Raw genomic sequence first — 22,236 nt, 5'->3', positions numbered from 1 at the left:
CAATACTGCACTTGATAGTGTCCACAAACTCTGCTGTGCTGAGGTTGTTCGCTCACGAGGAGTGATGAGTTTGGAGCCTTGATGCTGAATATCAGCTTTGAACGCACTTTGTTTCATGTCAAATAGAAGGAAAAAAAACATGTTTTTAAAGTCCTGGAAATATGTGTTTTGCAGTGAAAAGTGAGTTTGACTGAGCGAGAAAGAGAAAACAACTTGTGAATGAGAGAGGAAGGACGGAGCAGTGCGTGCAGGGTGGAAGAAGAAGAAAACACCAGACTCAGTCTGGGGAAAGAGATTAGGTTCCCGGGAGAACTAGGCTCCTGTCCCTACCCATAATGCACTACGTCTCCCTGTGATCTCTCACCTCAATTTCAACCTCTAGAAACTGATCTGTTCCATTTGAATAATTCACCATCAATTCATCCTCCCGTCTTTTCCCCTCCTCTTCCCTCCTATCTTCGTCCTTTTCTTTCCTCGTGCCTGACTCTTTTTTTTTTTTACGAGGCCTAAAATTATCTGAAAAAGATCACTCAACTGTCAGTAATTATGCGTCATGCCACTCTCTCTCTCTCCCCCCCTTGCGCAGGTCTTCACATAACTCATTCATACAAATGTAATTTTAGCTTTGCGTGGACTTCTCAATAAGACTGCCCGAGATAAGATACTTTCTTCTCGTTTGCACTCCAGTGAAGAAGATGTCGTTTGTGAGGTTGTTTGAATATTTCTGCTGATTTAACCACTGACCCATCAGCTAAAATGAATGAAAATGAATTACTGAAGTGATGCAGTTTTGGGCGTTTCCACAACCCTACCAAGCGCAATTCAACCTTTATCAAAAAACGGTTTGAAAAAGAGATAAAGCAGGATTCTACATCGTACATTTATCCACTGTCATCAGAATAGAGACGGAAGAAAGGACTTCAAAAGCTGCTGACGTTCAAGCCTCATTTTTCAAAATGCCACCGTGCGAGAACATTTTATTTTTATACGCTAGTTTCACACAGCTATTAGATCTTCATAAGCAAACAGCCTGGGAACAATCCAGCTTTAATGCCATATCAGAGCCATGTAATGAGATAGAGAGGGACACACTGATTTTTAGAGGACTTTCCTGGACGCACAGCTGATGTGATAACATCCCAACAGTTAAATAAAATCCATTACATTTTTAAGACTGAAACCTGAGTGTACGCGCTGCGATACTTACAACAAAACATGGTCCCGCTGAGGTCTTAAGACATTCCTCCAGGAGTTTCATCCTGAGTCGCTGCAGCTCCGGACTGTCCCACTCCTCTGGGTCCGCGCCCCAGTACAGGTCCACCACCTGACAACACACAAACATGGGCCAAGAGTTACTTTCTAATATGTGCAAAGAAAAAAATACTAATTCAATGGAGTCATTCTTGCAGTTTCATTCTCCTATACACCTCTAAACAGAGAAGGCTTTCTTATTCTACTATAGAGGAGGTTCATTTAAAATAGCCCAACCACCATCCTCAACTCTCAAAAGAACAAAAACAGTTAAGCAGAGAAGCGCTGCATTTAAGGGAATTTGAGGAAAAATACGATGCCAAGTTTTGGGTTTTACTATAGTATAAGGAAACAAAAGCTCCAAATGGGATTACTGTGTCTTTTACTGACTTACACACACATGCATGCACACACCACTCTGAGCGTTTGAGGCCAGCAGGGAGGAGTGACACACATACACATGATGCCACAGAGAGGGGGGAGGGGGGAGGGAGGAGGGGAGGGGGGGGGTCTCTCCCTCAACACATTTTGTCACACGGTTTGGCAGCTCAGACAAGTCCAACTGTACAGATGCAGAGAAAGGTGAGGAAACACGCATCACGCTGCTGCAGCCTCCTGGGGCGCTGATAGTTGGGGATTGACATGTGGCTTACAATAAGATGCATTATAGGCTCTGGTTTTCAGTCCTTTTTTTAAAATAAATAATGTGCATCGTGGCATTAGTCTTATCGATTCTGCTAGTTTGCCTCCCTGGTGGCGGTGATTGTGGAGTAAAAAGTAGCAAGGGGGGGGGAGGCGATGAGGTGGAGCCAAAGTTATTCTGCAGCCCCGTTCCTTCATGCTCTGCTGCTCTCCAGACTAGCTCAAATGAGTTTAGCCTGGCACAATGACTGACACATCCGCAGTGTGGCAGAGAACAGCAGTGACTGGCAGCCCCGTATAACCGGGATGGCACTGAAACTGAGAGTCTGGGACTTGACAGTCGGGGAGATATTGTCCTCTCCCATTATTGGCGGAGCAGCGGGAGCTGCACCTCGGCTCATCCGCTTGATTGTTGTTGTGCATCTGTGAGCAGCTGTGTTGCTGCGGAAGGAGACAGCTTTCAACTAGCTGCCTCCGGCTGCAACTAACACATAATCTTCATTAGCAATTATTCCAGTAGCAACCAAACCTTTTTGCCTGTAACGCCTGAAACCAAAGCTATGGATACGTTTGTCAACGACGGGGCGATTAAACTTCCATTAAAGACAACAAGCAAATACTAGAAAGCACGAAAGTACATATTTATTTGATTTCCGTTCAGATTTGTGTTGCAACCAGGCGGCAACCTCCGGTTCTGCCGAGTGAAGCTGATGCGGATGTGTTTTAAAACGTGCGTTCTCTCTACTGACCAGCAGGGGGTGGCCCTGTCAGATTGTATGGAAGTCTATGAGGAAATGACCCTACTTGTCACTTGATTTATTACCTCAGTAAACATTGTAAACGTGAGTTTATGGTCTCAATCGCTAGTTTCAAGTCTTCTTCAATACAGCATGATGTTCATTCAGTAAAAGATGGTCCAGTTTAGAGTCAAACAGACCATAAAGCAGAGTATGCTTTAGGGCAGGCTTAATGTGATTGACTGCCGCTACCAAATATGGTAACCTCCGCTCATCGGTTACGAACAAAACATCATGGTTGTATTCCAAGATGGCCGATGGCGTCACGATGACTTCGTCCACTTCTTATATCCAGTCTATGGTTGCAACCGCTGTAAGGAGGTCCTGGATCACATATTCTATTATTACTATTTATACATTTCTACCTTTTCTATGATCCTTCTACGAAACATCTCAAAAGAAAAAGAAAAACAAAGTTTGTACAGCCAATGTAAATATCTTTGGTCCGAGGCACAAAGATATTTAATTTGTAATTATTTCCATCATAAATATTTATTCAGATTATTCAGATGATGTAAAACAGAGAAAAGTCACCCATTCTCACATTTGAGAGCCTAGAACCGGAGAATGTTTGGGATTTATTGCTTAATTAATGACTTAAAGAGATTAGTTGATTTTTTGGAGATGTATTTTCTGTAGACAGACCGATTGTTTTAAAAGTCCTTCTACTAGAGAGATAAATGGATGTGGGATAAAAAGTTTATAACAAGGCTGATAGTTACAAGCCCCCTTTCTATTATCTGAACCACCGAAGGCTTTTACTTAGGAAAACAACTCTCCCACTCACACACACACGCATGATGAGCATCCCTCACCGATGTGGAAAACTCATTGCTTGGCACATCAGTCATTGCGTATCAGTGTCACTAATCTACTTCCAACTTCCAACGCACATGTGTGGGAGGCTGCAATCGGCCGCGTGTCGACAATGAGCGGATGGGAGGGGGGGGGGGGGTCAAATGAGATGAGCGCCCCCCGATTATGATCGGGTTTCAGCGGGTGATTGGGAGGATGCGAGGTAATTAAAAGCTAAATGAAAACATCTATTACCTGTGTGCATGTAAGTAGGGAGGATACACTGATTACATTTTCCCCACCACCGGCTGTGCTTCACTGGAGTATGGATGAAGGAGAAAAGGGGAGAAACAGTCGAGGAGGGTGTATCCGAAATGGGCAAGGGCACATGAATTACATTAAATATTTGGACGGGGGGATTTTAGATGAGGACTCCTGTGGGACTGGCTTTGGCTGGAACTGCTTCACAGTTTCCTTAATGTCTTCTCGCATGCCAACTTCTCCTTTTGTCTTTGCTGCTCATCTCTCTGATTATGTTCCCTCTCCCCCACTCTTTCTCCCTCTCTTCCACTAAACTATATAGTAGCGGGGGCGGCGTTGCTTACGTAAGAGCCGAAGCAGCTTCTACTAAGAAGCTTTCTAATGCCCTTGGAAGGCATTTGCCCGTGGCCGGTGAAGTGCAGGAGAAACCCTTTTTTTCTAATTTATTGAATGTTAGACTATTAGACTTTGGGATTATGCCCAAGATGCCGAGGAAGAAAGGGCATGAATTCAGGCGGGAAAAAAGGCAGAAAACCCTCACTAGACTCGGGCAAAAAAAATAACAACAGTAAAAATAGATGCGGTGCCAACATAAATATATCTTAAGCTTTCTACTGCAGGCATTTTGTATGAAGAACATGTAGTAAATCTCTAAGAATGTTTGATGAATACAGCTTTATAGTGCTCAAGGAAATTGCAGAGTTAAGCAGCAAATCCATGGCCAAATATAACATTTCTGCAATGATATGAAAACTGAGTTTGAAGAAGAAAAAAAAAACAGGCACAGACAGATTGCAGGAAGGGAGTTTCAGCAGGGATCTGAGACTTTTAATGCTAGATCTCTTAATGCTATGTTTTACTTTGCTTATTTCAATAGTCTGCCTGCTTTTGATAAGAGGTCAATTTTCACTTCATGAATCTAATGGAGTTGATTGAGGTCGCCATTGATGAGAGCCGAGAGGAAATTTCACATGCGAGCCTTCGAGAAAATCTGTCAAGCTCTGACACACCGGGGTAATTACAGTGCGGCGTTTCAGGCATTGCAGCTCGACCACAGCAAGTTAAGGTTAAGAGGCGGTCAAAGACATGAGGTAGCCTACAGCAATGAGATCACATGACTTGAGGTGGCTATAATGAGGCCCCGGCAGAGGAGGGAGCAGACCTTTTTTATAAAACTACTCAGGGAGATGCATTTTTCATGGCAGAAGATGCCTAACTCTACGGCTGGCAATGCCCTTTAAATAAAAGCACATTTGGGGTTTTTTAGAGGAGCTTTAGGACCAGCATTCTTAAAGGGGAACTATGCCTATCTTCAAAAATCATACATGTTATTCCTATAGTCTAAGAGTGCTAATACTCATAAGTGAGCTAATAATGTCTAGCATGTATTTTTTTTAACAATGGCTGAAGAAAATGTGTTGTACAGTCACTCTCGGGGTGTTCTTTGATGAAATGAACATCAGTGGGCCCAGAATGGCTGAACCCTACACACCTGATAGCGAAATGAAGCATCATGGTAAAGAGAAATTGAGGGTGTATAAATCTTTGGATGCCTTTAACTATCCTGCAGAAAATGTTGCTATTCCAGCATTGACAGCAGCTGGAAAGGAACCCCAAAAAAGTCAGTCAGATATCTCAATATCGGCGAAGCGCTTCAGAGATGCAGAGAAAATGCTGCTAATATTTTAGCCTCTGCTAACCGCAGGCAAAGCCTCGCGACTGCAGCTACGGTTAGCAGAAGGCTAAACTACGGTTTAGCTTTCTGTGTGAGCGGCGAGCTGCAGCAGCCGTGATGCTAGTTAGCAGAGGGCTAAGCTAAACTACTAGCAACATTTTCTCTCCATCTGTGAAGCGCTTCCACAATATTTCAGCTCGCTAGAGCCTCAAATCATAGTTTTGTCATCTCAAAAGGTATGCTGGAGCCATACTCCTACGGTGTCGGCCCCCCAACAACACAGCAAGATCTATGTGTAATTAACTTTAGCCCACTACTCTGAGGTGATTCATGTTGGCCTCCAGTCTTTCCTTTGTTTTGCCTCCAGCTAACACCGTGATGTAATCATGAAATCGGCACCAAAAAGGTCTATACGGATGCGTTTTCTGTTTCAGGACTGAGAACAATGCAATAGAATAAAGCTCATGTGGGTATACGAAAGAAAACCAACATTGTGTGGCTCCACAAAATCCGTCCCATTCATTGGCTCTGGAGCAGCTCCTGATTAAGGTGGTGTTACCCGTTAATGTTAGTTGAGATCTCCACGTCAGATGGAGGCGCTTGAGAGTTAAATGGGAGCAGACACAACTTGGAAGCTCCACAAACCAATAACTACACCGGCAAGGAAAAGCTAATCGAAACCCTGTTGAACCAATGCGGGTGTGTTCGCGAAATAGCAAACAAAGCATTCATTTTTGCTGGCCAGCAGGTCCACACCGCAGTGATCGAGTATAAATCGACTTCTTTTTGGTTGCAAATTGCAAACATTCGCAAAGCACGCTCCTCTTCAAGGAGACTCGGAGAGCGACCCCCACGTATAATAATGTGAGAAAGTTCACGAAAAGACTTCAAATTCAATAGTTCCCATTCTGTCTGCAGCTAAAATTGATTAATCAATCTATATACTTTGATTGTGCTGTCAGACTCTTCTTAAAATTCATGGGAGCCGGTGTATATTATGAGTTGAAGTGTCAACACAGCTTCAATTACATATTCTCATCTCGCTGCTGCCCTATAGCTCAACCATTGTGGAAGATTCTTCAGTCACCAAAAAACTGTTAATTGAAAACAGACATTTTGAAATCACTGAAGAAACTGAACATCCTGGGGCTTTTTGCATCTGCACCATACACACCGTGCACACTCCAGCACATAACCAGTTCCTCTGAATCCATTCATTTCTTTAATCCCATTGCCTGCCGTATAGCATTTGGCTAAAATCCCTTTTCTTTTTTTTCAGCCGATGAGTTAACTGCAGACGAGAGTGCAACGAAGTGTCTCTTAGTCAATCTGGCCACCGGGTGAAAGAAGGCTGAACTGAGCTGAGACGTCTCGAGGGCCCGAAGTGTGGGGGAAAAAGTGTAGGTGTTACTAGAAGCTGCTTGAAATAAAGGACTATTCTGCATTTTACGATTACTCATCTCTCAATATACGAACAGGATTATTAAATCTGCTTAACTACAACAAGTCTCCATGTTTTGGATGAAAACACTTTGTCATGATTTCATGTTTTTTTTATCGCAGGCCAATCTGTCCATCAAATGTCACAAATATATGCTCCTATTTTCTGAGACGTCCTGCTGACCACGGATAAACTGACAGGGGCGAAAATATAATCATCATGGTGACAGTAATAGGAATGAGTAGCTCTCCCATGGGGTTTTACAAGCACAGTGTAGCTGAAACCTCAGAGGCATTTCAATATTTGATTTTTGATTATCTTTGCTGCGGAGGCATGTTAGCATGTTGATGTGTTTCTGTGGACTGAACGGAGAAAACAACAGTCTCAGAGGTGGAGAGTGAATGGAGATGATGGCCGACTGCCAAGGAGTGAAAGGAACAGACTGAGAGAAGAATGAGAGACACAAATTGAGCAGAATGGCAGCAGGTAAACCGACGGTAGAGTATTCAATACGTCACGCTTTGGACGGTTTCTCCAGGTGTTTTGAAATATCAGTCGGAAAACTCGAAAAATATAGAGTTAGACTTGAGATTTCCTCCTCTTAAACACCTTTTGTACCATTTTCTTCAGGTGGTTAATTTTTGCTTCTCGTAAAAAAAAAAAACTCAATAAAAAAAAAAGCTATAAGATAATGAGCATATTCACAGAGAAATACATTTTACTTTTTATTTTCACCAAGCTATTACATTTTTAAGTGGGTGACATATTCTAAAAGCATTGTCCTTTTTAACAAAGCTAAATTGACAGACGTATTCCCGCTTTTTAAAAGTTCAAGCATAATGGACCACACGAATAGGCTTTTTAATATCTTTTTTTAATCGTCTTGAAATGTCATCTCACCCCTCATTTCGCCTCCCATCTTGCTGCTTGTGTTGTGAGTTGTAAAAAAAAAACGTCGGAGTGACAGCCGTTGAACAGAATCTCACAGCCGTGGCTGAAAAACTTTTATTATAATTGCACCGTGTCTGACTGTGCGCGACGGACCGAGAGTTTGGCAACCGTGGTCCGACCACATTATTTACAGCGCGGCTTCCAGTAAACCCCCGAGATTCATTTTAACTCCTGCGTGTGGGCAGAGGTGGTTGTGTTGTAACGCGATGATTTATGAAGCGGTGGGAGATGGGTTAAGATAATGGGAGAGCTGGGATTTCAAAAGCCAGATGAGAAAGTGACAGTCAAGCATGTGCACCGCAATAATGACTGGACTGGGGGCTGAGACTATGAACCGGGTTGTAGGTGGAAGTAAAGCAGCAGACGTTTTTTGGTGAGTGGAATGAAGTGTTTTACTTTGAGATGACAAGGCAAACTTGAATAAAGAAGTTGTACCGTTGTTTTATCCGTTTCTGTATGTAAAAAAGCAAAGAGAGCTTGTGGAACTCAGAAGACATTACATGGAGAACACATCTCCCGATATAGGCCTATATCTGCAATCAATGGTTGGTGGACCGACAGTGTTCGGTTGCAAAAATGTTATATATCGCCTAATAAGCCAACTTTTTTACTCTCGGATGTATTTCTAGCTGCACATCACCAAAACCAGCTTAATGAGCAGTGCCGATGTCGGGTACTCCACAAATAGATTTGGAAAGGAAACAACATGCTCCGTCTAAAATAACTATCAGCCGAAAAATTGGACACTAGTTTGGTTTCCAGTGCACGGCGACAAACAACGGAAGAGTCGTAAGTCATACAGGTGGCAGCAGACCACATATGACAGACAAATGCATATTCCATGTTGCTCAGCAACTTTTCAAACCACTAAATAATAAAAACAAATGTATTTGTCATATTTATCATACATACACACAAAAAAAAACAGGGAAAAAACCTGAATACAAACAAATAAATGAATAAAAGAGACGCAAATCAATCCGAGGTAAAGCTGAGAATAATTAGATCCGATGCAAAGTTTGGTCCAAGAAAAGACCGGCGCAATTAACAAGCAGCCATGGTCGACAGAGCAGTGATTAATTTCATGTTCACACTCTCTGCCTCGCATCAAAAACCCACTTTTCTCTTAAAATGATTATAATGCAGCATACGTCTCACCATCGTCTCCATTCAGGTGCTGGACCCGAGATAAGTGTCGATACAAACAGGACCCTACCGCATTCAATTAAAGTTAATTTGGACCCCTTAGCTGGGGTCCAATTTTGTGTTCTGAGACTGAATAAAGGGGCGATGACCAGCTGAGCTCAGGTAAAATCCACTGATCGATGTGTTAATAATAGCGCTATAAGAATGAAGCCGTATCGGGGGCAAGCATCGCACACATCAGCAGTAATCTGGTCTGCTTACAGACGTGCTGAAACCTTGTCTGACCCTGATCTTTATGTGTGTCTGTTTTGTGTTAAAAAGAAGTTAGCATACACAAATGGTACAAGAAAAAAAAAGGGGATCACGGCTGATCCCAGCTGCTGTGCGCTGACTGAATGAGGACGCAGCCCTCGGCCCCCCCGGGCTGGATTTTCCGTGCCCTCTTTCCTCCCCTCCATCCATCCCTCTCTCCATCTCCTGCGATCCCTCTCCATCCTCTTAAGGGAGCGTTCTGGATGGAAACTGAGCCAAGTGATGAGGGACCGGGGAGAATTGGGTTTTATCAGCTTGGCATATGTGTGTCAGTGTGTGCCAGCGGATGTGTGTGAGAGACGGGAGTGTGTGTGAAAAGGGGGAGGCGGGAATCGCACATAAATTACAAATCAAAGCGAACGATGAATGCAGCTGCAAAAAAAATGAATCTATCTCCGGCTTCAACATAACGTACACAAATGTTGACTTGCACGTACTAGTACAAATTATTATCGAGCCCAAGTAATGTGTGGTTTCAGCCAAGGTGCCAACTCTCACTTTGCGTGGGTGGGGATGAGGAGTGAGGAGGGGGAGGGGGGGGGGGGGGGTTTGGATAGAGGAAGAGGAAGAGGAGGGGAGAGTAAGTGAGTCATAGTATAAACTCCCGGGCCCTCTGCATAATCATTTCAGCTCACGCTTCGTCACAGCGAGCTGAATCACCAGACAGACACGTGGCCACAGATACCGGAGCCAAAAACGTCTCCGCCTGGCTCCTCTCGCATTATCTCGCACTCCTCCGCCACACGCAGACATTTGAGAGATTCGGCAATGGCTGTTTAGATCTTCCTGTCTGGTTACCGTTACCGCGCATCTTTGACCCTTTTGACTTTGTATAGTTGGAGCTATGGCTCCTCCCATTCATCAAAGCCTTTCAGCCGGATGTTTGTGAAACAACAGGAACCTCGGAATTTTAAAAAAAGAGACAAACGACGACCGAGATTTGGTTTCATTAAGAGCGTTTAAAGTTTATTTAAACCAAATTTTCTACCAGGGGTTCGTCAGTCTGGTTTTGGTTCCCTCCCACTAGCATGGATAAGCTTCACAAAATTACATGTGTAGCATGACAAAGCAAATCCTGCTGCATGGTACAAGAATGTACCGATTTCTATCTCCCCAGTCGTAGTCCTATTGCTACTGCTAGTGCATCCAGTAAGTAAGTAAAAAACCGGACTAATACAGTTAACATTTGAATATTTATGGATTTCTTTATTTAACCGTAGGACGTAAAGCAACCCTCATCACACAGGACCCTTCAGTACTCCTTCTCATCTCATTCCAAGTCCTTCAATCAGGCCACCATTATAAGAACGCTCTGTCTACAGATTAATATATTCAAAAACTGATTCAGTCCATTCGGACCCAGTATTCAAACACATGGACATATTTGCACATTGCTATTTTCTGTAGAGCCGGTGCTGTTTGTGTGTGTTTACCGTACACGTGTAATGTGTGTTTTTGCCACAGCAAAGTCACATTTCCACTGCTTTGTGGAAAAACTGAACCCGAACGCTTGTCAAGGACCAGCCCTGTGTTCTAAACACTATTGTATCAAATCTTGTTGCAACACCTTTTTGACTGTATGTGCTCGGAGCTGTTTACGATACAAACACTCTTAGCATGAAATGAGAATTAGCCGCGGACACCCTGCTGACTACGGGTTTACAAAAACAATTCGCTGGTCACTGAGGTCCCCTCGTCGCAAGGAAATCTCCTCCTTCTAGGAACAATCTGTGGCAGAAATCTCTCCCTGACTCGAGGGCTCCCCTGCTTTTGTTAAACAAAACAAACAAACCTCTGATAGCAATCTTTCCGTGTACAGTGATGCTGATTTGCAATGCAAATGATCTTGATCAGTGGACACCACAGGGAGAATGCTGCAGCTCTCTGACAACAACAAAGGGAAGGCCCTCGCATCATGCTGCCTTATCCGCTGCAAGATTTGTGTGCCAGCCGTCGCTGACGGAAGCCTTATCTTTGCTGGCCTTCTGTCCGCTTAAAGGGACCGAGACCTCTGCATGCGGCTTTTGGGGCCCCTCCAGGCCGTGTGTCAGCCATGGAGTATAGATTTGAAGGCACTTAACAGTCAGTATTGGCAAACTAGAGACGGAAAGAAAATAAATCAAAGGAAAGATCTCGGTGGAAAAAAGGGGGGAATGCAGTCAGTTACCTGGAATTCAATCCCATAGTTCTCCCTGCAGAAGTCTCGTAGTTTGGGGTAGACGTGCTCTTTCAGCGCGTTCCTCTCCGCCTCTGTGTCTGGAGACAAAAGAGATAGGGCATGTTTAGCTAACAAGTACCAAAAAAAACAAACGTGTGCAAACAGAGCCAGAGCCAGGATAGCTTAGCATAACACAGCACATCTATTGTCTCCACACGGCTCTCCACACGGCGACGGCTGAGCTAACAGCGCGAACAACGGTGCTGCCACGATGACGACGACGCCGCCCGTCGTGATGGCGTTATCACCTGTAAACACTGGATGAGCAGTCACGCTCACGTGCACTAACATGCACTAAGAGACATGTAAACAAAGCGTAGAGAAACTCGGATTACAACCGTGGGGAGAGTGATGTCATTCTCTGCTTATTCCACGCATTTACTACTACTACTGATATTCTCATGTGTAAATATCTTCAGACCAGATCTGATCTTTGTAGGTCTTTGTCAGGGTTGAAAGCAGAAAAAATACTCCAACCTTTTTACACATTCATGTGCATCTTAATTGGACAACTGGGACAACAGGTGAATAAAGAGCCTTTTTCAAGCATTTTTCAACATGCAACCCGTTTTTACACCCATACACAACTAGGATTACCTCGGAAGAGCTGCAGACAGCAGCAGTCCCCGACACACACTGTTGAAGAATGTGCGCTTATGCAGCATTACAAAGGCAGTGATCATATTGGACAGTCGCAGAGTGAGTGCCCACGGCTTCTTGTTGTGTCCCACTTTCTTTCCTCCCGTCCTCTCTCTTTCACTGTCTTCCAAATGGTTACTGTAATGTATTTGGACAGGCCCAGTCCCCCCCCCCCCCCCCCCCCCCCCCCCCCCTCTATCTTTCTGAAGGGTGTGGACGGATAGTTAAAAACAGAACATGCCCGACAGAGAGAGAGAGAGAGAGAAGAGCCCTGTGTGAGCAAGAAGCTGCCTCGCGCGCACGGGGGGGGAACACACATGGCGGACGCCGCGCAAACAGTCGCTCAGCCGCTAACCGCGTCACACGCAGCGTGAGCAGAAGAGCCCACAAATTTAGTCTGACGAATCTTTCTCCAGTCTATCTTTAGCAAGGCTTTAGGGCCCTGACCGCACACACACACACACATATATATATATATATCCGCCCACAGCTACCCGAGCGAAATGTCAAGTCAAAACTCAACGGCTGTGATAGTATGCAAATTAGATAAATGGCATCAGTGGAGCGCTCATCTAATTCCACCCGATGCATTACAGTCAATCCGTTATATCTTACAGTGACGTGGGCGGCGTCGTAGTTTACGGCGTTCTCTTTGATCGAACCTGCCTGAGAAGTGTTTGAAAGGTGGTGCAATGCAAATCCGCATGTTGCTGTTCTGGGTCTCGATGTGACCCGACAGACTAAACTGTGTTGTTATTTGTATTGTGCTGATAACGGTAAGACGCCCTTTCCCTCTCGTTCTCTCTCTCTCTTTCTTTTTTCATTTTGTGGGATGATGATGAGTTATGGCAGCCTGACGTACGTGTGTGTGTGTGTGTTGTGTACACACCCACATGCAAACGAACAAAGACTGGATGTTTCTCTCGCTGTGTGTGTCCCTCCCTCCAATTTTCCAATCTGTTTATTTCAATAGTGCCGACCAATCTATCTTTCCTCTAAGATTTGTCCTGTCAGCTCTTTGTTTTGTCTTTCACACTTCCTTTTTTCTCTTCTCTCCTCCTCCCTCGCCCTTTAGAGAACACATGGGCTGTAGATTTAACAGAGAAATAAAGTGAAATTTCGCTTCCTTCTTTCCTTTTATACTCCATACAAGGGCTGCTGCTAACAGTGCTTTTCATTTTCCAACCATTGTTTCGTCTTTAAAAGGTGATACAAGTTGAAAAATGCCCCAGTGTCCAAGATGACATCTTCAAAATGCTTGTTTTGTCCAACCTACATTCCAAACCCAAATATATCCACTTCACAGTGCAATGAATCCTCGAAAAAACACTTCAACCAGAGAATGTTTGGCATTTTTTGTTGCACGATGAATGATTTAATCCTCCAAAAAAAAAAACATCCTAGCAGTACACATTACTACAGTAGCATGTGGATAACGAGCCAAATAAGCTTCACCAAACGCTGACATTGCTTCAGCTGGTCCTCTAGATATCAACTGTCTCGTCAACGAGGCTCTGACAAAGCAATCGCTCCGCTCTCCTCGAGATACAACACTCCGGAGGCACTTTGTATGCACAGCAGCTTAGAGATCTCTGATTAAAAGAGAGGGAGAAGTCAACAAGACAAGTGTCTCGGCAAATAGACCAACGCGGTAACACGGTGGTCATCCACATCGACACGGATGCTACAGTGTGTGTGTGTGTGTGTGTATGTGAGGCGCTTAATTAAAGGGTTGGTTCATCAGATTCAGAGATGGGCGACTCTGAAATGTCTGCCTCCAGAAACGGTGTGGATAACCCTAAACTATGGCAAACCTTTTTAACATTTAGCTCATTAGCTAGACTGGATGTTCATCTGCGACATCCTTTTGCAAGATATTTGTTTTCATGCATCAGGGATGTTGAAACCGGCTGGTTGTCGGCTGATCGACCATGGTCAGTCTCGTCTGTCCAATTTTTTGCCGGTCAAAGTTACACACATGGTGGTTTTACAGTACATTTACTTACGTTTTTAGAGACTCAACAATTATTTAAATTATCGAAAAGGAGATCAATCGATAATAATCTTTTGTTGCAGCCCTGGTTCAAATTCAGCCCCTAACCTGCGGCATGTCATTCTCTCTCTCACTTGTCTGATCGAATGCAGCATCTCATCTCCGCATATATCACCATAGAGCATGAATGTCTACGACATCTTTGTACAATACATCGGTATCACACACGACCCCCCCCCCCAAAAAAATGCAAGCACAGCTTATTTCTTTTCCAGTTTACGGCAGAGCTGTTGCTCAAATACTTAAAGGTCACGTCGTTCAGTGTAGCACACAAACTCTTCCTCTGTGCAGACCTGATGCTGAACCGCAATTATGCAAACGCGCAGTCAGTGAGCAAATCGATACCGAATGACCTGGAAGATGCTAAAGGCAAATTGTTGCCGCGTAAATCAGCCATCCATAAAGGCCAGATGTCCCTGCGTTTCCCGAGCACGGGGAGACCCTCGTGTTGTATCAGAACACCACTGAATCATGGTGAGGGAAATCCACTGGAGGTTCCACACTTGATGTTAAGCATCAAGGGGAGCAAAACCAACACTTTACAGTAAATCATGGTGATGTTGGACTGGATGCAACAGTGATGGGGACTTCCCCGTTCCTCTGCCAGTAACCTAAAATGTGTCTGATTTTAAATAGAGATCCAGCGTTGCTCTATACCCACCATAAAGATGTGCTATAACAAGTTCATTGGGCAACATCTGCGCTGGCAGCTGTTGCCTTGGGAACAGTCTTCATGCCGGGAACACGCTACACGTTTTACAGCCCCAATTATAGCCGGCCATGATGACTGACTCTCAAGACTCTGTCACCATGGACTCCTCCTGTTATCTTGTGGAGTGAAGATTCAAATCGCTTGCCTCCTGACATAATCGCAGACTAGTCGGACGGTCCAGTCAGCCATGATTACATCAAACATGTCAAATTTAATGGTAAAATAAAATATCGGCATCGGACAGATATTAATATTTCCTCTTCTATGGCTTATATGCAAGGACCGAAATGGGTTAGTTCGTCCTCACGGGCTGGTGGCACCTTGCACGCTAGCTCCTGCAGTTGCTGCGATAACAAGCACAGCACGCTGGCTCGGCTAGTAGTGAATTCTTGGTACGGGTGACGGATGGCACGGGGTGTTAAAGCGCTTTGAGTGGTTGGAAGACTAGAAAGGCGTTTACATTTACCAGGCATTTAACTTGTTTCGCTTAGTTTCCCACAGATTCTTGTGAACGTAGCTGAGACAAAACAGCCCCTCCCCCCTCCACCAGCGGTACCTCCAGGCAGTGAATCACATCAGCGGAGGGAGGAGGACAGAGGACGGGATGAAGGGCTGATATTGACTGATGTCTTCTTCATTCTCTCTGTGTTATTTTGACATTTTAGATTCGTTTCCAGCGAGTGCACGTATAGGGGACTTTTGCTGTTGTAAACATTTCTGTTGCTGCTCAGGATACGTTGCATACAAAATGAATATGGCATCCGTTGCATGTCGCCTAAGTTGAAGTCGTTTTTTCTTGTTTTGCCCAGTGAATGTGTACATCGTGAAAAGCATCGCGTTTCATGTCTGCGTCTGCCAGCGGGGGTTATCACGATAACAGCGGGCATAACAATACCAGAATGTTAATTCCTCCACAGGAGGGACTTGATTGTCGCTGCAGTTAAGTGGAAATAAACATGTGAATATATTGGCATTTGGCAACGGGCCAAAATGGGTTAGAAAATAAAACATGAGGAGCTGTGATTCATGCTGCCTCACTAGGAACCTCGTAGACAGATCATCACATTTTAATTTCTAATCCTCAGCATTACTTTTGAGTTTTTAGGATGATAAATCTTTGCACGCACCAAGTTATTTCCGTCAGTGTCCTTGATATGGCGGGATCTCGAAGAAGTGAGCATAATTAGAACTATGTTCCAAGGAGAATTAACGTGTGAGAGATGTGTTAGATGTTCATGTGAATTTTGGAGTGAAGTTGTTACTTCTCAGTTTGGGGAAATTCATCAACATATTCTTTCTTTTTGCACCAACACATTTGACAGTGGAATCTAGAAATTAGAGTTGGGAAGGCCATGAATATGCACAGTTAGAAGTAAAAGATATTGTGATCTATATGGATTAAACCTTTGATGTAGCAACATTTTCACGCGCAAAACTAAAGAAAACTGTGTTTGGCAAGACTTTAAAAGTAGCTAAATATAGTGAGAGGCTTCAAAAATGAATATATTTTCCAGGAAGACATTGAATGAAACATTTTTTTGGAAGTTACTGGTAAGATTTTGTTCATTTCCAATCTCAATTATCAGCATTAAGCTTCCAAACTCTCCCCAGTAGAGCCCTTGATGTGCACATAAAATAAAATTCCCATTAGTTACAAACCACTTGCAGACCACACTAGCTTTCCCGGGGTTAATTATGTTGGTTATAAGTGGATAAGCACGATGTCATTTTATTCAGGTGTATCCATCGGGCTGCTTGCTATCGTTGCAATCATTCCCTGATGAGATTTATTTTTTTTTTTTTTTACAGTGTGTTCCACGAAATGGTTCAAACACCCAGGGAGTTGGCCGAGTGTGTGAGGGCAAATGCTGAAATTGTCGAAACGATCCTCGGGGGGGGGGTTGCAGAATTGTTCCCCAGCACTCTGAGAGAGGTCACTAAAAACTGCTGCCAAACTAGCCCGAGTGAGATTTCTCTCTCCCTTCAGAAGAAGAGAGGGGGGGGGTCAGGAGGCCAGGACGACACAAGGGGGGAGACGAAACAAGCTAACAAACACGCTCGTCAACTTCACATGCGGCAGGAAACCCCAAAAAACAAACGGGACGACAACAGCCCCTGAAAAGCAATATCATTAAACAAAAACAGTATTTTCCACCGGTCCTCTCTCCCTCTGTCCGCCTTGCCCCCCCCTCCCACTCTCTCCATTGTTCGCTTTCACCAGACTCGGTTAAAAAAAAAAAGTGGATGATTACGGAGAGAGAGAGAGAGAGATATTCTTAAAAGTAAAGAGACCATTGATTCCGGGAAATCGGAGCTAAAAACCTACAACACAAACCAGATAAAGAGAGTAAATTGAAACCGTGGGGAATAATTGTCGGGGTGAATTGTGATGTAATTGGTGGTATCTGTGGTGACACGCTTTAGCCTTGATGGTGGTGCGTTGGACGGGGAGATGATTTCATGCACCGCGTCCCTCGCGGCCTCGCGCTTTTATCAACTTTAAACAGCTTAAGTGATAGCTTGCATACAAGTAGCTGCCTATTGCACACAACCGGTGCCAGAGCCCCTGAGGTGACTACAGCAAGGTAATGGAGTTGTCCCGATATGCTCATATGGATCCCTACGACTGAACACACACACACACACACACACACAATATTGACAGAGGAGACAGGCTGCATAATGCACTGAGCGGTTCACACAAACACCAAAATAAATCATGTCAGGCTTTTCTCTGGTTTGTTGTTGCTGCCGTCTGGCTACTGGCAAGAGCAGATATCAGGGTTTTTAATTGATCGACTGTGGCCACACACACACACACACACATGCACAGAGATTCACCTACCTGAGCCAAGAACATGAGTGTTTCATTAACATCATGGAAGGAGGATGTAAATCCACTCAAATTAGTTGTTTAGCTTACATTTTGGCAAACGCTCTGGAATACTTGCACACTCTTATGTCACTGCACTGTGGCTGCGTGAGCCTCCTGTTGTAGCGGCTGCACGCCGTGCTGATAACTCAAACTACTCTCTTTCTATCAGCTTCCTCTGAGGAAGACAATGTACTTTTTCTAAATTATTGTGAAGGAGGCATGCTCATGCTGGTCTATTTTTTGCTCTCCGAGCCGATTTAATAATAACAACCATAATGATGGCAGAGAACGAATAGAAAATGGGCGTCCGACTAAAGTTAAGCTCTGCGTCACTGGCCAGCTAGGACGAGGTTTCATGGACGTACTGCGCAAAAATAGATATTCGAATAGTTGGAACCTATGTTGTTTTTTTTAGGAAGAAATACTCAAAAGGGGCTCCACCATGTTGAGTTTTTTTTCTTTTTTTTGCCTAAACCTAACTTCCCGAGAAGACGGAAGTTCATTCGGAAATGTTAAATGTCCCTGCACTTCCAAAACTGATGCTAGAAGGGGTTCTCAGAAAGTCATACCGCAGCGTCGGTTTTTGACGAGTTGGCAGTGAGAACGTGTAGCCTCAGTAGGATGCCTACGGTGAAATCTAAATCAAAAAACGTTGGGACTGGAATGCCAAAAGGGGAGACGATGAAGCAGAGAGGGGCTCTCTTGTTGTTCCTGGGTACCATCAGAATGGGAATCGTATCCATTGGGGCCATGTTATTGATTGCTTGTCTGATTTGACTACATTACACAGTTACAGGAAGGTGACTGCTGTTAAATAAGTGCATGGACAGCCCCCTCTAGTGAACACGGAGAAACAGGTTTTGCAGCAGGACTGAGGGGCAGACCTGGGTCACAGTTGTGAGTAAACGGTATTTCATCATGTGCATGTTGACGCAGAAGGTAGGCTCTGCGAAATGTGATTTGGACCAAAGCAGGGGAATCAACAGCGTGTCTGCACCATCGCTGAAGCACGACAGTGTGTGTGTGTATCTGTATGGCTTCATTTCAGAAGAGATGGCACCGGATACCAACACCTCGCTTCACTGGAAACGGCAGCTCAAAATTAGCTCCTTTTCACAGCTCGGGCTCAGATGTGTGTCTTTCCATTTGTGCCGACGGTGTGAAAAGAACTAGGAATAGCCCCCCCCCCCCATCCTTTTTCCATCCACGTGTAGCATGGAGCGTTACATTTGTGCCGTGGCGGGATGCTCTGAATGACTGCTACAGGTGGATAAACGGTGCCAGACTTTGTTTCGCCAGCTACTGCGGGCCGTAATCCGAGGTCAGTTCATTCTTTTTGGGGTTCATAGCAATTTGCTCGGCGAGGGCAAGCAAATGACAAATGATCTATCTTAATTCTGGCAATGCCCTCCTTCTCTCTCTCCCTTCCCCCCTCATAGCCTACTCTACTTCCCTTGCCTTGTTTACTCCAGTTTGACTGAGCCTATTTTTACCCCCTTGCCCAGAGGGCATATTCAAATACAGAGCTGCAACTGGGGTGTCTCCCTCACGACCCAACTGTCTTGCACTCTGCTCACACCGTGCACTCTATGTCGAGAGCGATCCCTTGTTGCGTTGGGATGTTGGAATAATTCATGGACCATTTCTTCTTTTTTTTTTTTTGTCAGGTTGTAACCTAATTTGAGATATTTTCCAGTTGTTCTAAGGTTAAGTGGATCATATGTCGCAGCTCAATGCCCATAAATAGACTACACCTTAATCTGAGAACCCTGGTTTTCCCATCAAAATAAGCCGGAGTCAATACTGGCTCACAAGATCACATGCTTGGAAACTGTTTCATGTCCTGATGCATTGACCTTCTACTTGCTTGAGTACATTTTTAAAGCCCTAATAGGTTATAGCTGCAATTTGTGGGGGGATTATTTCTCAAAATCGGTCAAAACAAGTAAGACTTTATGGTCTATGCTACTTAACACTATTAATTTCCACTGCAAAGAAGTCAACTAAAATGTCTTAAAAAAGCCCAATGGGTATAATCTTTTTTTTCTTCATGTTTCTAAAATGAGTCACAACATTAAAAATTGTCCTGTGGAATGTAAGGGTCTGCAGGCTTGAAGAAGAGTGTGTAGGATGGGAGGGAGGGAGATGAGGGGGGGGGGGGGGGGGGGGGGGGGGGGGGGGGGGGGGGTGACACACTGACTTACCGTCGGGGTTGGCACATATGAAGACCCGGACGCTGCGGCCGGTGGGGACGTGGTGCGGCAGGGCGTTGATGTTGCCGCTTATGGCCGCCTTGCGCAGCGCCGACTCCCGCGGGCAGGGCTGCCTGCTCCCCACTCCCGACGGCCACATTGGGGGCGACTTCCAGCGTGGCTGCACGCACGCACGCACGCACACACACACACACACACACACACACACACACACACACACACACACACACACACACACACACACACAGAAGGAAGGGTTCACGTTAGCGCGGCCAGGGGCGCACATGGCCAGACGTGCATGCTTTACGCGCTTGATCCATCCACACACGCACACACACACATGGGGCGTTAATTATGGCGGAGGCGTGGGCCTGCATATAATGGCTTTTTAATTTGCCGCCAACTTTGGACACATTTACTGGCATTAACTTAATTCCCGGGGACACAAATACGCCTGTGGGGACTTTTTGTGTAATATTGCACCTTGAAAGATGTATCAGTTTCATCTTTTTTTCTCATGAAAACGCACACGCATTTTTGGGATACTTTGCTCCAGGCTCAAGCGTTACAATACCTTGCCATATACTCATAACGCCCATGCCACACATTCACACAAATAAGTTTGGATGGATCTGCCAAATCTTTTCCAAAACACAGATATGACATCGAATGTGATTCGTCTTGCATTCGTGTGATAGGGGATATAGTAATAATAATAGGATATTACGCACAGCCTACTACCGTCATGGTGCATGCGTAATTTGTATACATGTCCTTGGACGCATTCATGAATTTTCATGCCACTGTGGGACAAACAGACAAATAGTACGAGACGATACACACAACTCGGAATAGACGAGCAAGGCAAGCATCAGTCGTATTCCCACCCCGGAGAAGATGCTTGTAAAGGCGAATAACCGCAACGATTGGGTTATTCCGCCAGGAGCAGATGTCAAGTCGCTGGTTTTCCGGAGTTGGTCTATCCTGAAACCTTTTGTTTCAAAGACGGAAAACCTCGAAAAAGACAACAAAAAGCGGTGGGGAAGTTGGGTAGTCCACTACAGAACACTACATGAAATCCTCTGAAAGCGGAAAAATCACAGAGGCACCGCATCCACAGAGAGAGAGAGAGGGGACTTCACTACTGGTGATGCTGGAGACGGGCACAACAACAGGACACACTTCTTGTTGCTCACATTCAATCGCTTCATTTCGTGGCTTCCGAAAATATCCAGGCGTCGAGGACGGTAAAAGGAAGGTAAAAACGCCCATTAGAGTTTCTGTGGCCGAGAGGCGACGCCGGGAGACGGTGAAACGGACGCCGTGGGTCGGAGGGCTCCCCTTGGCATCCTGCTGTCTCTACGAGCCGACCGAGCTCTGAGAGACGGAGAGTGTGTGAAGCTCGGCAAAATAAAAGCGCGACCGCCGGATGGCATTTTCAGAATAAAATAGCATTTTCAGCATAAAGATTGCTACGCTCTCACACTGAATGCTACAGCAGCATTATCGTGAAAACAACAAATGTCTCTTACTATTTACTTCGTTTGAACATAAAAAACGAGAGTTTTCATTTACAGTGTTTATTTTACAACGTAGCTACTGCTCCGTATACTCACCTAGTTTATCCCAGGAATTTGCCCTTTTACGCTGAAGGCTAACCATGTAATTCCGGTCGAGCTCTATCTTCTTCAGTTCGGCTTGACGGAGGAGCTCTGGATGCTCCTCGCATCTGTCTCCCTGTCTCTCTCCTCTGTGGTGGACAGACTGGTGCTCACCCAGTGCCTTACTACAATTGCACCGGACCGCGGAGTCAGCAGCGGGGTGTCGTAAATGACGTGGCCACCGTTACTAACAAAGGAAAGTAACGCCACGTTACCGTTACAAAGACGTCGTGAACGCAACGTTTTTTTGTTTCACCCAGTAGATAAACCAGGAATCAAAGTTTAGCTAAGTTATCCAAATAAAAGTTAAATTAACATTTCTTCCCACTCTCTTTGTTGACATTGTTAGCTCAATGTTGTTGTTCCTGTTTGGCAATTTCCCCCGTGGCAATGCATTGCTCCGTAGCTGATTCCTGAGGTGCTCCATGCGAGTTGATGAGAAGAGGAATTTGCTCTATTTACGTGACGTTTAATGCGTTATTTCTTTTGCGTAAAGGTTACCCGAGTGCCCATTTTTTTTTTCGCGGATGGGGGAGAAGCAGCAGTCCGGGGGGGTGGGGGGGAGGAGTTTGAATGAATTGCTTTATCGATAAA

The 22,236-nt window shown here is 44.8% G+C and overlaps 1 protein-coding gene across 2 annotated transcripts in view; it reads right to left on the bottom strand.

The window, feature by feature from the left end:
- The window catches only part of nwd2 (NACHT and WD repeat domain containing 2), a gene marked incomplete at both ends in the record, with an annotated part of 39,371 nt that extends 18,179 nt beyond the window's left edge, over window positions 1-21,192 (bottom strand). Inside the window, 4 exons of one of the 2 annotated variants that reach the window (XM_079185303.1) lie at window positions 1,208-1,324; window positions 11,439-11,527; window positions 19,973-20,141; window positions 21,178-21,192. In XM_079185303.1, the coding sequence (XP_079041429.1) occupies window positions 1,208-1,324; window positions 11,439-11,527; window positions 19,973-20,141; window positions 21,178-21,192 (390 nt within the window). Of the gene's footprint in view, window positions 1-1,207; window positions 1,325-11,438; window positions 11,528-19,972; window positions 20,142-21,177 lie in introns of those variants that run through there. The other variant, XM_079185302.1, reaches the window with a different exon arrangement.
- Between the last annotated feature and the right edge of the window lie 1,044 nt (window positions 21,193-22,236).

Source organism: Pholis gunnellus, assembly GCF_910591455.1.
Source record: "Pholis gunnellus genome assembly, chromosome: 23".
Taxonomy (NCBI): Eukaryota; Metazoa; Chordata; class Actinopteri; order Perciformes; family Pholidae; genus Pholis; species Pholis gunnellus.
This window is presented reverse-complemented; position numbering and strand designations above follow the sequence as displayed.